This window comes from Lutra lutra, chromosome X (assembly GCF_902655055.1).
Source record: "Lutra lutra chromosome X, mLutLut1.2, whole genome shotgun sequence".
In the NCBI taxonomy this organism is placed as follows: domain Eukaryota; kingdom Metazoa; phylum Chordata; class Mammalia; order Carnivora; family Mustelidae; genus Lutra; species Lutra lutra.
Window position 1 is genome coordinate 27656820 of NC_062296.1, and position 16019 is coordinate 27672838.

Below are 16019 nucleotides of genomic sequence, written 5' to 3' on the forward strand. Positions count from 1 at the left end.
CCAGGATCATGACCTGAGCCGAAGGCAGATGCTTAACCAACTGAGCCACCCAGGCGCCCCTCCTGTACTGTCTTTTATTAGGAGAGGGATGGGGAGCCACTGGAGAGTGTTGAGCAGAAGACTGATGTGATCTGCCTTAGGTCTCGAAAGGGTCACTCCAGCTGCTGTAGAGAAGCCAGAACAGAAGAAGGGAGACCAGCGAGGAGCCTTAAAACTATCTAGGTGAGAGCGGGTGGCTTGGACCCGTGCAGAGGTGATGAGAAGTCCTCGGGTTCTGGATACATCTCCAAGTCAAGCTGACCAGATTTGCTGACAAACCCGATGCGGGATGTGAGAGAGAAAAGTGGAAGATAAATTGTAGCCCAAGCCACAGGAAGAATGGAGGTGCCATTGTTTTAAATGGGGGACTTTGAGGGACCCTGTTGGGTGGGTGGGGGGAGGAAGATCAGGAGGTCTGTTGGGGACATATTAAGTTTAAGGCATCTAACTGGATATTAGACGTGTAAATGACATCTAACTGGATGTTGGGAAGGTAGCAGGAGTTCAAGGAAGGTCCAAGCTGGAGATATATGTTTGGGTATCATCAACCAAGAGAATTTAGAGCCTTGATATTGGATGAAATTGTCAAAGGAGGGAGTGTATACAGAAAAGAGAAGAAGTCCAAAACTGAACCTTGGGGCTCTCTGATGTCAAAAAGGAGTTGAAAGAAGGAAGAATCAGCAAAAGAAACAGAATGGGTAGCATGCAAGGCAGAAGGAAATCCAGGTAGAATGAAGAGCGCCCCTATAAAGCTGTAAGAATTAAAAAGATGATTTACCCTCCCCGGTACCTGCTCTACCTGCTCCCGGTGGCCCTGAGGGGACACAGGCTGAAGAGTAGGAGTCAGAGGGGGAGCTGGAGGGGAGCTGGAGGGGGAGAGGAGGGGGAGTGGAGGGGGAGTAGAGGGGGAGCTGGTGTGTGGGTTGAAATGTCAGAGAGAGATCACAAGTAGGCAGAGAGGCAGGCACAGACAGAGAGAGGAGGAAACAGCTCTCCGCGGAAACAGCTCTCTGTGGATCAGAGAGCCCGATGCGGGGCTCAATCCCAGGACCCTGGAATCATGACCTGAGCTGAAGGTAGAGGCTTTTACCCACTGAGCCACCCAGGTGCCCCAAAATTGACTAAATTTATTTTAAAAGTCTTCTTAACATAGTTCTCCTTATGGGTCTAATAACTATAGCTGATCCTTGAACAATGCAGGGATTAGAGGTGTCAACCTAGCGCAGGGGAAAATCTGCATGTAACTTTTTGACTCCCCCAAAACTTAATAGCCCTACTGCTATTATTATTAGTCGGTTTGATTTCCGCTTAGGTCATGATCTCAGGATCATTAGATCAAGCCCTGAGATGGGCTCTGCACTGTGCCTGGATCCCGCTTAAGATTCTCCCTCTCTCTTCTTCTCCCTCTGCACATCTGCTCCCCTACTCTCTCTCTCTCTCAAAAAAAGACGGGGGAGCGCCTGGGTGGCTCAGTCGGTGAAGTCTCTGCCTTCAGCTCAGGTCATGATCCCATCCATGGTCTTGGGATCCAGTCCCATGTCAGGCTCTCTGGTCAATGGGGAGTCTGCCCCCTCTCCCTCTGCCACTCCCCCTGCTTGTGCTCTCTCTCTCTGTCAAATAAAATCTTTTTTAAAAAAGGAAATCATAAGGAAAACACATTTATAGTTCTGTACTGTATTAATTGAAAATATCCACCTATAAGTGGACCCACGAAGTTCAAACCCATATTGTTCAAGGGTCTACTGTACTGTAATTCCAAAGAAGTGATGAGTGTATAAATGATATTTCAAGAGGCCTCCATCAACTGCAATGTAATATGAAACCATCTTTGATTTCCATTGGTGACAAAGTCACAGGTAGTGTTAATGCCACTACAGTTCGCCGCCTACGTTTGTAAATAAAGGGTTAAATTTCAGACAGTTTGATAATAACGAAGTTGCGATTTTTTTTTTCCCATCCAAGTTCATGTATTCTGTGAATTCTATCCGTGGACCATTTGTGGACCCCAGGTTAAAAACCCTCACCTTAATCTACTGATGCAAAAACCGCTTGAGGTGACGTATGCCATTAGCTCCCATACATCTTGCAAAGTGGGTTAAAAGCCTGGCATTCCTAGCAGCCAAGGAAAAGCTTGTCCCGAACTTTCTCCGCTCGGACCTCGATTAGCAACCTCTTCCCTGGGCTTACCGGACCCTCCTAGGGCAGCCCCCGCCGCCCTCTCTTGCTTCCTCCATCATCGCCATCCCTTCCCGTCCAGTGCGGCCCGGCCAGATCAAGACAGGGCGGAGATGGGTGCTGCCGGGCCACCCCGGCGGAGGTTAGTCCTCCCACCGCTCCCTCCCAAGCCCAGGACCGAAGGACCTTGTACTCGGACGTGACGTCTCCCCCGCCCGCCCTGGACGTCAGCCCCGCCCGCTCTGCTCCCTCCGCCTTTGGGAAGGGCTCCCCCTGTGGCATCTACCACGGGCCGTGGGCCTCACCCACGAAGCACGGTGCACTTAGCACACTGACAGGCTCCCGAGGAACGCACTTACGAAGTGTTGCAAAGCGAATCCCTTTTCTCACCCGCAGACCCGGTTTGCCAAATTCCCACGGCAGCGCGGATACGCGCGGGGCGGAGCGGGGGATTTGGGCCTCTGGCTCTGGCTTCTAAGCTCCGCCCTCGGCTGCGTCTTCTAAACACGTCCTTCCGGCTGCTTCTTTCTTTCTCCTTTTCGCCGCCATCCTGTTGTGTGCCGCTCGCTGTTAATTGACCATGGTAAGTTCATCCGTTCCCATCGGCTCCGGGGTGGTTTCCCGAAACCTGAGGTCTCTGCGAGCTCGCCGGCGCCACACTCTGCGTGGAGGTGCGGGGGCCCTTTTAAAGCCTTTTTCCAGGGAAGGTCGAGTTCGGCCACCGCTCCAGTCCGCGGGCCTGGCGGGAAGCTAGCAAGGGATCAAGGAGGGGCTGGCTAATCTGGCGATGCGAGGGCCGAGGGGTGGTGCTTTGTTTGCCGCCCCGGCTAGCAGGGCTTCCCACTGGCCTTCGCCCTTCTGGAGCGAACTGTGGTTCTGGGGTTGGGGGGGGTGTCCACTCCAGAAATCGTGGCCAGACAGTGGGGTGCCCGCCGCACGTGCCAGGCATCGAGAAGGGAATGGGGTCTGCTGGTTTTTTGGAAGTTTTTTAAGGTGGCGCCCAGGATCATACCACGTTAGGAGCTTACGGGACTTGTTAGTCCTTTGTTAAGGGACTTAGCATCTCCCCGTGGAAGCTCCTGGAAGGAGGGGTGCCGCAGTGTGGATCTGCGTGCCATTCGGGCGTTCTTAGTAAAATGCCAGCTGCGGACAATTGTGGTCGTGGGTTTTACCTGTGATCGTTTTCTGAGAAATTAAAATTGCTGTATGTTTCGAGGTATGGAGAGGGATCGGTATCTGGTTTTTTTAGTTGGCAGGAAATTTACAGCTGCTCTAGTGAGCTGGGAGACAAGGATGTAGTCTTTGCCTTCTTTGTAATGGGCCCCTGTTATGCAAGGTGCAAGGGTGTGTTGGACCACGTTGGCCAGACTTGAGACTACCACTCCTGCCATTTCCGGATTGTATGGCAAACGGACGAGCGGGAGTGGACGAGGTTGGACTTGGATGACCCGGGCTCTTAAAGGCAGAAAATGAAATGAGAAATTGGGAAAGTCGTCCTTGAAAATATATTTTAATAGAGTAGAATTCATGCCAAAATGATAAGGGGCGGGGAGACGCTTGGGTGGCTCAGTCGTTTAAGCCGCCCACTCTTGATTTCGGCTATCGTCACGATCTCAGGGTCCTGGGATCCAGGCCTGCATCTGGCTCCGCCCTCAGCGAGGAATCGGCTCTGCCAGGGGACAGACTCCTCCTGCCCCGCCCCCTCGCTCGCTCTGGCGCGTGCGCTCTCCGTGTGGTTAGCTATCCCTGTTTTTACATTGCGCACTGAAACTGCTTGACTTGCAAGCGCTAGATTGTTCCGGTTGACAAAAAGCTGTGTTCTTTTGAGAAAACCAAGTTCTCCAGCCATCCCCAATGGTCCTCTGGGTCCTGGGGTGGCAGCAGGGACAACTGGAAGTTATCCTAGCCTTGGAGCATGCATGACCTGGGTTTGGATTCCAGCTCTGTGCGTTAATATTCTGATTTGGGGTAGGTTACTTGCTTTCCTGACTTTTATTGCTGATTTTTACTCGAACGGTGGGGATTATGGTATCTGCCTCCAGAAGTTCTGAGGAACAGAGCAAAGGAAGGATGAGTTTAGCATTGAGAACGTTGGTTTTGGTATAGGTGAAGCATTCAGATGTTTGTGGATCGAGGCCATCTGACTTTGAATCCGTGGAGCAAGCTCTCGGTGTTGCTGTCTAAATTGATTACGTTTCCTTCCCAGTCTTCTCACAAGACTTTCAGAATCAAGCGATTCCTGGCCAAGAAACAAAAGCAGAATCGTCCCATTCCCCAGTGGATTCGGATGAAAACTGGTAATAAAATCAGGTAAGGCCCCCACAACCACCAGCCTGTTTTTGTGGTTGCTGTTGTATTTTAGTTTATTTTTAGCTAATTAGGTTTTTGGTGGGCAGCAAAGCAAGGTTTATTGGGTGATAGCAAAGTGATAGTACAGAGCTCCCGAGGAGGGAGGGGACCCGAGAGGGTTGCCCTGTGGTCGTTTTTACAACGTGCTTTTTCCGTGTTTCTGTACAGCAGCCCAGGCTGCAGCTGGAATTCAGGGTAGACAGGCCAGTATTTGTTAATTTCCTGTCGTTTTCAGTCTGTGCCAGAAGGTAAGGTGGAAGGCTGTCCTTCCTTACTCATCACAGTGGGAAAGACCATGTTGCTCACTCAGTCCATCTTGAGGTGTTTATCTTTTTGAAAGATTGGGTGATTGCTCTCCACTGCAGAAGTAGTTGAATTGATGGTTTGGGGGGAAAGACATTATTCAAATGGCTACAGAGGGCCTCCAGGGTCACCTAGGCTAACAAGCAAAGCTAAACCTAAAACTCAGGTCTCCTGTGCGCCTTTCTGTGCGCCTTTCAGTCTCACTGCTCTCTGGGGGGCCAGGTGGACCTTGAGACAGGTCTCCAAAGAAAGAAAAATAAGCATCACAAAAATTGGTGGTATTTGCTCAAGGGCTTACATCCAGGGATAAGCCCCTGTGTGTTAAGCACCTTCCAGAACTTGGATTGGTTTAAAATGAAGTAGTAGGGCGCCTGGGTGGCTCAGTGGGTTAGGTCTCTGCCTTCGGCTGGGGTCATGATCTCAGGGTCCTGGGATCCAGTCCCATATCAGGCTCTCTGCTCAGCAGGGAACCTGCTTCCCCCTCTCTCTCTGCCTGCCTCTCTGCGTACTTGTGATCTCTCTCTGTCAAATAAATAAGTAAAATCTTTAAAAATAAAGTAGTAGATTTTTCTGGCTTTCCCAAATAAGTGAGCCCGAACGACCACAATGGAGGAGGAAGCAAATACTATTACCAAATTTTTATTTGAAAAGCCTTTTTGTTTAAGCTGAGACCATAGAGCGGGCCTAGCCAGTGGGTCCCTTTCACAAGATAGACTTGGAAGCTGAGGAATGCCAAGATCGTGACACCAATATGGACTCTGATTTGATTGAATTACAAGTCTAAGTGGAAATAGTTTGCTGGTGTGAAGACCAAGATGTGAATGTGGGGGCCTGTTTCCTTAATTCTTCTAGCTGGTTAAAAAGACAAGTGAAAATCACACCCTTTCACCTTCTAGGCCAGTTAGTTGCTGCCTTTCGTTACTGTATACTGAACACCGGCCTCTATCATTTATATTTATATTAATAGATTAGAACTGCAGCTGGATCTTAAAACCCCTGGCGTTGCCGTCAGAATGATGCTGAGAAAACCATTCGCTTGGCCAAATGGTTACTTTGGCAGCTCAGCCCTTGTATGCATATGATGGGTTTCTGTTGAGAATCTCAGCCATCCATAGTAAAGCCCTTTGAATTATTTAAAGATTTATTTATTTGACAGCGAGAGAGGGAACACAAGCAGGGGCAGAAGGAGAGGGAGAAGCAGGCTCCCTGCTAAGCAGGGAGCCTGGTGTGGGGCTCGATCCAGGACCCCAGTATCATGACCCAAGCCAAAGGCATATGCTTAATGACTGAGTCACCCAGGCACCCTATAAAGCCCCTTTTTAATGTGTTGGCGTGAACACCGGTTTCTCTGTCATACACCCATCTGGTGGTGGGACCTGCTGTTCTTGGGTGTTACGTGGTATGAAAAAAATGTGTGGTTAAAAGTATACAACTCAGGGTGCCTGGGTGGCTCAGTGGGTTTGAAGTCTCTGCCTTCAGCTCGGGTCATTATCCCAGGGTCCTGGGATCGAGCCCCGCATCGGGCTCTCTGCTCAGCAGGGAGCCTGTTTCCTCCTATCTCTCTCTGCCTACCTCTCTGCCTACTTGTGATCTCTGTCTATCAAATAAATAAATAAAATCTTTTAAAAAAAAAAAGTATACAACTCAGCCCCAGGGAACTGGCAACAGTTGAATGATCTTTCTGTTAAAGTCCGCTGTCTTGCAGCTTTTTAAAAGTGTATTGAGGGGCACCTGGGTGGCTCAGTGGGTTAGGCCTCTGCCTTCAGTTCGGGTCACGATCTCAGGGTCCTAGGATCGAGCCCCGCATCGGGCTCTCTGCTCAGCAGGGAGCTTGCTTCTCCCTCTCTGCCTGCCTCTCTGTCTACTTGTGATCTCTCTCTCTGTCCAATAAATAAATACAATCTTTAAAAAAAAAAGTGTATTGAAAGCAGGTTGCAATTACAGTGCTTCCTTTTGTGGACGTACTGACATTATCCTGCTGAAAGAAAATCTGTGTCAGTCCTGTTTGATTTTGCCTTCATGAGGGTAAAGTCGTGACCGAGTGACATGGACAATTCTGAGTTAGCCTTAGCCCTGCAGATCTCTTGCTTTGATACTGAAATGATCGGGGGTGTTGATCTTTCATAAAAATGAATGTGGGGGCTTTTACTTGTGGGTGACCCATGGGTAGAAATGTTGCTTTGGATGAAGTTGGGGAGTGTTCGAAAGAAATGTGTCTGTGTCTAGCCCCCGGGTATGAATCCAAAATAGGTGGGGGTACTCTTGGGAGGGGCGAGAGCTTCCCCACGGGTCCAGTCTCCTTTAAGAACCAGTGTGTTTTCCTAGCCTGGAATCATTTTGAGAGGTAAAGATTTGAATTGATGAGTTCTTAAACACATCTAGCAAATCACTGTTTACTCTCCAGAGAGAGCGCCAAACCTGTTAAAGGAAGGGAAAAGGGGACCCGTTGCCTTTTAAGGATTTTATGGTACTGACAAGGCAGGGTTTGTGGTGAATGGGGGCGGCGGAATTGAGGTCAGACTGTCCTTGTAACCAGCAGTGTCTTTCTGTGCAGGTACAACTCCAAGAGGAGGCACTGGAGGAGAACCAAGCTGGGTCTCTAAGGCGTCCCACATCACGCGATGTCACACCTAATGGGCACCACGTATTTCATTAAGCTACTTGAAGATCACTATTCCATCACCCTGTAAACACCTTTCTGCCTGGCCAATAGATACCACTTATCAGCGAAAGATTTTTCTGTTACTATAGCTCTGCACCAGTCGGTTGGTTTGGTAATAAATGTGAGGCGTTTGAGCTGTACTGCTGTTGTGTTTCTGATTTGTGAAGTACTGAATTCCCCCTCCTGTTAGATCACCAACGGAACTTTCTGCAGTGATAGAAATGTCCCTTCATGACCAAGTATGTAAATTGTGGCCGGGGGCACCTGGGTTGGCTCAGTGCCTTAAGCGCCTGCCTTAGTTAGGCTCCAGTCAGCTTCTGGGGAGGGGGGTGGGGGTCTCCTTGTCCCTCTGCCCCTCCCCACACCCCACTCATGCTCTTTCTCAAACAAAATCTTAAAAAACAAAGCATGGCCAGTTTGAATAAAGAACTGACTTTTGAATTTTTATTTAATTTTAATTAAGCTCCATGTGGCTAATGGCTCTTACACCTTGTGGGAAGTGAATATATGTGTCGTCATCATACCTGTGGGTGTAGCACATTCTTTTTCTCTTTTTTTTTTTTAAATTTTTTAAAGATTTTATTTATTTATTTGACAGAGACTACAAGAGGGCAGAGAGGCAGGAAGAGACAGAGGGGGAAACAGGCTCCCTGCAGGGCCCAATCCCAGGACCCTGGGACCACAACCTGAGCCGAAGACAAGAGGCCCCAATCCTCTAAGCCACCCAGGCGCCCTGGTATAGTGCATTTTTTTTTTAAAGATTTTATTTATTTATTTGACAGAGAGAGATCACAAGTAGACAGAGAGGCAGGCAGAGAGCCCGATGCGGGACTCGATCCCAGGACCCTGAGATCACGACCCGAGCCGAAGGCAGCGGCCTAACCCACTAAGCCACCCAGGCGCCCAGTATAGTGCATTTTTAAATAGCATCTTTATCTGCTGCTCTATGCCAGTTTTCTTTTACAAGTCTGTATTTGTACACTTGATCTTAGCCAAAAGGCTGAGAAGTGATACAAGTCTATAACTGTAGAACATAATAAACAACTAAAGCTAATTTGATTAAAATCAAAGTTCATTTGGTGATAATGAACTTTTTTTTTTAAAGATTTTATTTATTTATTTGACAGATCACAAGTAGGCAGAGAGGCAGGCAGAGAGAGAGAGGAGGAAGCAGGCTCCCCGCTGAGCAGAGAGCCTGATGCGGGGCTCAATCCCAGGACCCTGGGAACATGACCTGAGCTGAAGGCAGAGGCTTTAACCCACTGAGCCACCCAGGCGCCCGTGAACTTTTTTTTTTTAAGATTTTATTTGACAGATCACAAATAGGCAGAGGAAGGCACAGAGAGAGGGGGAAACAGGCTCCCTGCCAAGCAGAGAGCCCGACACAGGGCTCAATCCTGGGATCACGACCTGAGCCGAAGGCAGAGGCTTTAACCCACTGAGCCACCCAGGTGCCCCGATGATGAACATTTTTTTTATAATAAAACTGTACTAAAAACATTTGATAGTTGAAACATAAAGCATCATTCATGTAAAAAACGTCGCAGGTAAAATTAGAACATTCATAGTTCACAAAAGTGCATATATTTTGTTGATCGCTGAGAACAATATAAATTTACTCAAGATACAGAACAAAATTCAGTTAGGCTTGTCTTTTGTACTATAAAATTCTATGTTGAATCCACTGATATCTCCGTTAAGGTACACTTGAAGTAATTGATTCAGACTACCAATGAATCGACATTTTGTAGAACCAAGATCTGTTGGTTTTATAATACAACTAGTAATTATTTCACCAATCATTTAAATGAGAAATCTAGTTTAAACACCATGATCTATACCCTTAGGGTAATTAAAAAGCACTAGCAGCTTTGATTTCCATTTTCATGCATACACACAAGACAAGTCTGTATAGTTAAAATTTGAATAAAAAGTCAAACCCTGAAGTATTTTTTCCCCAAGAGAAAAGTTCAGATATTAAAACTTGGTTAAAAAAAAAAAGTACATGGGACGACTGGGTGGCTCGATTGGTTGAGTGACTGCCTTTGGCTCAGGTCATAGTCCTGGAGTCCCAGGATCATCTCCCTGCTCTGCGGGGAGTCTGCTTCTCCCTCTGATCTTAACCCTCTGATGTTCGCTCGCTCTCTCATTCTCAAATAAATGAAATCTTTTTTTTTTTAAGATTTTATTTATTTGACAGATCACAAGTAGGCAGAGAGAGGGGGAGGCAGGCTCCCCGCTGAGCAGAGAGCCTGATGCGGGGCTCAATCCCAGGACCCTGGGATCATGACCCGAGCTGAAGGCAGAGGCTTAACCCACTGTCAGGCGCCCCAAATAAATGAAATCTTTAAAAAAAAAGTATGTGAAAGGATTTTTACTCAAAACGTCGAGCCTCTGCACCAACAAATGAAATTTGACCTACATGTTCACATTTTGCCAATGTAGAGTCAAATTCCTATACCTCACAGAAGATTAAAGCTGGAATGCCATGAACAAATGGTGGTGTAGGAGTGGAAGAACTTGGGTGAATTCAACAAAAAGGTACATTGCATTACATAATGTGCAATTAATAGTTCAGTGATAATCTGTCTAGTGGTAATGTGAACAAAATAGGTATTCTGAGTCAAGTGACCTTCCTTCAGTCCAAGACTTCTTCATCTTTACCATGGAGAGAAAATAACCAATTCCATAGCATGCAACTGTTAGAAAGATACCCATTCTAGCCCTACCATAAAATGAGTAACTCCTAGAGAAGTAGCCATAAGCCACAGGCAAATTAATACTTCACACGGTCCCGGGTTTCTGTATACAGGCGTGTTGTATAGGGAAATCGGGTGAGGAATGGAAGTTAGCAGCCTTACCCTTCACTTGTTCTAAGTGGATGCATTGGAAAGTAATAAATAGCCTCATAAAATTAATACCAATAAACTCTACCTGTCCAAGGTGAATATATATAATTTTTTTTTGTAAAGTGTAGGCAGGGTTCCTAGAAATCCCATTAAGGAAAAAATCAAGTATCTCATATAAAAAAGCACTCAAGTTGTCCTGTGTGTAAAAATCTCTTAATTTGGGTGCATTTTAAAATCCAGAATGATGCCTACTGCTCAAATACATGAGAGTATAAAAGCACACCAACAAAACACACACCAGCAACAAAAGGAATGGTTTCCAATGATACGGGAATGAGAGGAGATTAAGGGAGTCCCACATACTACCAGTTACAGAACTGCCTTTTGCAACATTAAGTTATATGCACGTGGAATGAGACTAATGTGAGTAAATGTGAAAGCTGTAGGATGACAAGCTTTGAACTTGAATGGCTGTTTGAGTTTCTTAATTCAGGAACCTGGCTTCAGTGCTTGATGACATAGGAAGCAACTCCCCAAAACAGGCAGTCGGTTTGACTTATTAGAGGGAAAAAAAGCATTTGAAAAAATTACTCATAACAATGAGCACAGAGGAACAACATTAAAAAAACCATAAACATAGGAGCTGAGGTCCCCAAGCTACCAAAGGACAGAATCAGTCTTCTTCACATTAGAATTAAAAAAAAAAATAGGTATAGGGCACCTGGGTGGCTCAGTGGGTTAAGCCTCTGCCTTCAGCTCAGGTCATGATCTCAGGGTCCTGGGATTGAGCCCCGCATCAGGCTCTCTGCTCAGCGGGGAGCCTGCTCCCTCCTCTCCTCTTTCTGCCTGCCTCTCTGCCTACTTGTGATCTCTGTCTGTCAAATAAATAAATAAAATCTTTTAAAAAAATAGGTAAAGGGAATGCTAACTGGGTTCCGCACAGCTGGTTAAATATGGCAATGACAACCACTTTGAACGGAAAAGATCTGGTCCTCTCGGTTCTGAGAAAGTGCTCTGACATCCAGTTCTGCAGAGACAAATAGCGAAAGCACATAATTTCATGAGCAAAGGCCCCTTTAAGACAAACCTCTGACAAACCAAAGTTTGTATTAACAATGATCAAACTACTGCTTTAGTAACATTTTAAGCTTGCGATTTTATTTTTCTCATGCCTACTGGAGGTCTCCGGTTCAAAGGTACATATGCTTTAAACTAGCCTGATTTACAAGTCCCTGCGGCATCCTTACTCCAAGGACATTCGGACAAAGGTTTCATAGTGTTATGATCGTTCCATCTTCTAAGAGTTTTTGATCTGGAGCATGTGTTTCTGTACTTCTGCCACTTGCTACAGGTGCTAAGCTCACTTCATTAGAAGGGATAAAACCATTCTGTCCAGACTCAGAATTGAGTTCTATTTATGGTAATGATTCGAGGCTCTCAGTATTAGGAACCGCTTTAGGAATCTGCTGCGGCACTCTGTTACCTTCAATAATGTCATCCTCATCACTGTCCCCATCCTCTGGCTCAAAGCTCAGTTCTACCTGCTGGGGTAGCCCAGGAGGCTGTTCTCTTGGATGGGCCAGAGCCGCCGAAGTCTGACTGTTCCGAACAACAGTATTCCTCTCGTTTGCGGGTCTCACGGGTATAACGAGGTTGCGGCTGTTAGCACAAGACTCTTCCCTGAAACTTCTATGCTGTTAACTACTAAAACTTCATCATTAACAGCTAATAGTCTTGTGGCTTTGAGCCAGATGTAGTCTGGATATAAAGATCCCTGGGACCTTCTCTAAGCCATGCGATGTGACCGTGACACTGGAGCCATCCGGATGTAGAATCCCAAGGGCTTCTCAGTGCCCTATTTGTAAAGACGAACCCTACGTCTTGGAGGGTTCTTGGATATTCTTGGAGCATATCCACGTCTGTAATAGAAGACACAGGTCTGAAGTCTTGGGGCATACCAATGACTATATGTGGTTTTTTTCTGTGGTTGTCAGGATGCAGTAGGTTGGTTAAAACATTATTCATTGGGACGCCTGGTTGGCTCAGTTGGTTAAGCAGCTGCCTTTGGCTTGGGCCCTGATCTCAGGGTCCTGGGATCAAGTCCCACACCAGGCTCCTTGCTCAGCAGGGAGCCTGCTTCTCCCTCTGCCTGCTGCTCCCCGCGCTTGTACGCACTCTCTCTTTCTGACAAATAAATAAAATCGTAAAAAAAACCAAACCCAACATTCTTCTTTATTAGTGTGCCCGTACCAAAGGCACTGTAGTCTCCTTCTTAATATTTTTGTATAAAAATCCTAAGCAGTGAATTGGCCATTGAGACAGCTTTGTGATAATTATCATTATTTCTAGGTAGTAAGTCTCCATGGATGTCTGCGTAGCCTACTAAAACATCAACATTGGGGGGGCACTTGGGTGGCTCAGTGGGTGAAGCCTCTGCCTTCGGCTCAGGCCATGATCCCAGGGTCCTGGGATCGAGCCCCACGTCGGGCTCTCTGCTCAGCGGGGAGCCTGCTTCCTCCTCTCTCTCTCTGCCTGTCTCTCAGCCTCCTTGTGATCTCTGTCTAGCAAATAAATGAATAAAATCTTTTTAAAAAATTAACATTGGGTATCTTTTTTTTTTAATATTTTAAGACTTTATTTATTTATTTATTTGTCAGAGAGAGCGAGAGAGACAACTCGAGTGCACAAGCAGGCAGAGCAGCAGGCAGAGGTGGAGAGAGAAGCAGACTCCCTGCCGAGCAGGGAGCCTGATGAGGGACTCGATTCCAGGACCCTGGGATCATGACCTGAGCCGAAGGCAGCAGCTTAACCGACTGAGCCACCTAGGCGTCCCTAACATTGGGTATCTTATGAAAATGTTGCAGTAACCTGTAAAACTCAAATTCTCCAGGTTTTTTTTAAATCTTTCCAGTGAAAACTGATGAAATTCAGCTCCAGACTTGCCCTTCACCTCCATGGAGCCCAGGCAGCCGCTGCTCGGCCCCAGCCAGTGGCAGTGGTTCACGCTGAGGCCTGGCCACCCCTTGTGACCGCAGAGAGCAGGGAGCGAGTGCGCGGCTTGGGGGCTGGGGACATGCCACCCCACGTGCCGGGACCAAGGGGTGGACTAATGCCAGTCTTTTTTTTTTAGATTTTATTTATTTATTTGACATAGAGAGACAGCGAGAGAGGGAACACAAGCAGGGGGAGTCAGAGAGGGAGAAGCAGGGTTCCTGCCGAGCAGGGAGCCCGATGCAAGGCTCAATTCCAGGACCCCAGGATCATGACTCCAGCCAAAGGCAGATGTCCAACAACTGGGCCACCCAGGCGCCCCCACGGGTCTTTAAAACAAGTAGGAATCCTCTGAATGGGGGGTTATCAAACTGGTCTGTCTGGTCTTGCAGAGCCTGTGAACTAAATTTCTGCATCTTTAAATGGTTGAGAGAAATCAAAACACCATTTTGGCATTTACTAAATCTTTTTTACTTTACTGGGCGTTTATGTGTCAAGCACTGTTCTAGGTACCTGCGAGCAGCTGGTAGATAGACACCTGTATGTCAGGCTGGTAACAGGCCACTACGGAAGCCAGAACAAACGTCTGGAAAAGGTGGGAAGGGAAACAAAGTTCCTAATTATGTGTGGAATGAAGGTGAAACTATAGCAAGAGAAAGTGGGGGATCAAGTTTGGGGGCAATCCTATATCTGGTTTGTAGGGACCCCGTGCTGGGTGTAGCGGAGGCAACGAGTGGTAGGCGTGGCATGGCACAGGGCTCCCCAGCCTAGCACCCCGTTAGCAGGCTCTGATGACCATAACGCTTAAGGACCAGTGATGACCAGAAATTGGAAGAGTGAGCTACAGTATACCAACTCACCAACCTAGGAACCTGGGAGCTGTGGCTGTGTGGATGACAGTAAGAGTCAGCCTGTGACAAGTGTCCACAGGGCCAAAGTGGAGGGTCTTGGTCTGATCAGCAGTTATGGCATGTGATGTTTTGGAATATTAAAAATACCTTCGCCTCAGGGTGCCTGGGTGGCGCAGTGGGTTAAAGCCTCTGCCTTCAGCTCAGGTCATGATTCCAGGGTCCTGGGATAGAGCTCCACATCGGGCTCTCTGCTCAGCAGGGAGCCTGCTTCCCCCCCGTCTCTCTGCCTGCCTCTCTGCCTACTTGTGATCTCTGTCTGTCAAATAAATAAATAAAATCTTTAAAAAAAAATACCTTCACCTCACTCTTCAGAGGAGGCTGGGACAGGGCGAAGGTGGCACTGATGCGGAGGGAGCTTCCCTACGGACCTTACGTAGCTAGTGTTGGAAATGAGAGGGGGAAACGGTGCGGACAGGAGGGTGGGCTGCTTGTGCAAAACGAGTTACTGTTGAGCCTGGGAGGTGGTTCTGGTTCCCGTGGCCTCTCCCTGCTCATCCACCTGCCCATGTTCCATTTCCCAGATGGGAGGGATGAGATCGGTTCCTGAGGAGGAATACTGGGAGCTTGAGACATTTAAGATCCACACTGACAAACCGCAAGAGGTAGGGTGCTCGAATTTTGCAAGACGTGGGGTTGACCCAGTGTTGCTGCTGCCTACCCCTCCCCGGAGCTGGGATCCGAACCCTGCCCTTCCTTTGCTGGCTGTAAGCCTCAAGAAAACAAGAGGGCTGGGGAGTGAGCAGGATTGAAGTTTCGGGGTGCATCCGTCCCCCGCCGATGTGAGTGACATGCTGGGTAAAGCTAAGGAAAAGAGCCCGTTAGTGAGGGGGCAGATGGTCAAGGGAGAAGTCAGGTCGGGGCTCGGTGTCCGCCTCTACATCGATGCCACTTCCCTTCCAGTTCCAGGATTCTGATTTGGAGTATATGAACCCCTCAAGGGCAACATGAGAGTGACAGTCCCGGGCCCTGCACCCAGCTCCCTCCCTGGGCCAGCTGTGCAAACTTGATCTCATGAGAGACTTACCCAGGGGCGCCTGAGTGGCTCAGTCGGTGAAGTGTCTGCCCTGGGCTCGGGTCATGATCTCAGGGTCTGGGATCGAGTCTCGCATCGGGCTCTCTGCTTGGCGGGAAGCCTGCTTCTCCCTCTCCTGCTTCCCCCTCTTGTATTCCCCCTCTCACTGTCTCTTTCTCTCTCTCTCTCTCTGTCAAATAAATAAATAAAACCTTTAATAAAATAAAAAGAGAGAGACTTAGCCAAAATCATTCCTACGTTGGGTTTGTAAGGACTGAAAATGTCTATAAAAGATCTGTTGTACCGAGTGTTCTCCCATTGTACTGGTTCGAGAAGGTTCTGCAACTCTCATTCCTGCCAGTCTAGCAGCTAAAATTTTGAGTGCTTAAGCTGCTGGCTAGCTGCTGTTAGCAGGAATGGCAATGAGAACCAGATTGGACGGAGTGAAATGTTAACTGTTAACACTTCACCGGACCTCTTCTAGGCCAGGGACATGAACGTCCAGCCCCTACCCATGCAAAACCCTGAGGAGTGTTTGGGCAACCAGAGCCCAGTGTGGCCTGAAAGAGTACTGCGGTGAGCGCCGCATGCAGCTGTTAATGTGCCTGTGTCCCTCGTCTGTGCAGGTCTGGGAAAGAGGGAGAGATGGCAGCAGACCTTCATCTGGGAGAACGGACTGGCCTGACCGAAATAAATGGTTTGACAGTCATGCTTCACTGGGAGCAATT

At 47.8% G+C, this 16019-nt stretch overlaps 1 protein-coding gene, 1 non-coding gene and 1 pseudogene across 2 annotated transcripts; 2 read left to right on the plus strand and 1 right to left on the minus strand.

Annotated features, from left to right (window-relative positions):
- Positions 1–2551: 2551 nt before the first annotated feature.
- On the plus strand, positions 2552–7668 carry RPL39 (ribosomal protein L39). The gene is made up of 3 exons (XM_047714933.1): positions 2552–2797; positions 4421–4524; positions 7421–7668. The coding sequence occupies exons 1-3, from the start codon at positions 2795–2797 to the stop codon at positions 7467–7469; spliced, it is 156 nt and encodes a 51-aa protein (XP_047570889.1). The 5' UTR covers positions 2552–2794; the 3' UTR covers positions 7470–7668.
- On the plus strand, positions 6791–6922 carry LOC125092543 (small nucleolar RNA SNORA69). Its single transcript, XR_007124997.1, has one exon. It is a non-coding gene; the product is annotated as a small nucleolar RNA SNORA69 (small nucleolar RNA).
- A 4124-nt stretch (positions 7669–11792) lies between the features above and the next one.
- Positions 11793–13333, minus strand: LOC125091440 (partitioning defective 6 homolog beta-like; annotated as a pseudogene).
- Positions 13334–16019: the final 2686 nt, after the last annotated feature.

Coding starts and splice junctions, on each gene's coding strand:
- RPL39 (XM_047714933.1), top strand. Junction 4,525..7,420: donor AAAACTGGTAATAAAATCAG/GTAAGGCCCCCA, acceptor CTTTCTGTGCAG/GTACAACTCCAAGAGGAGGC.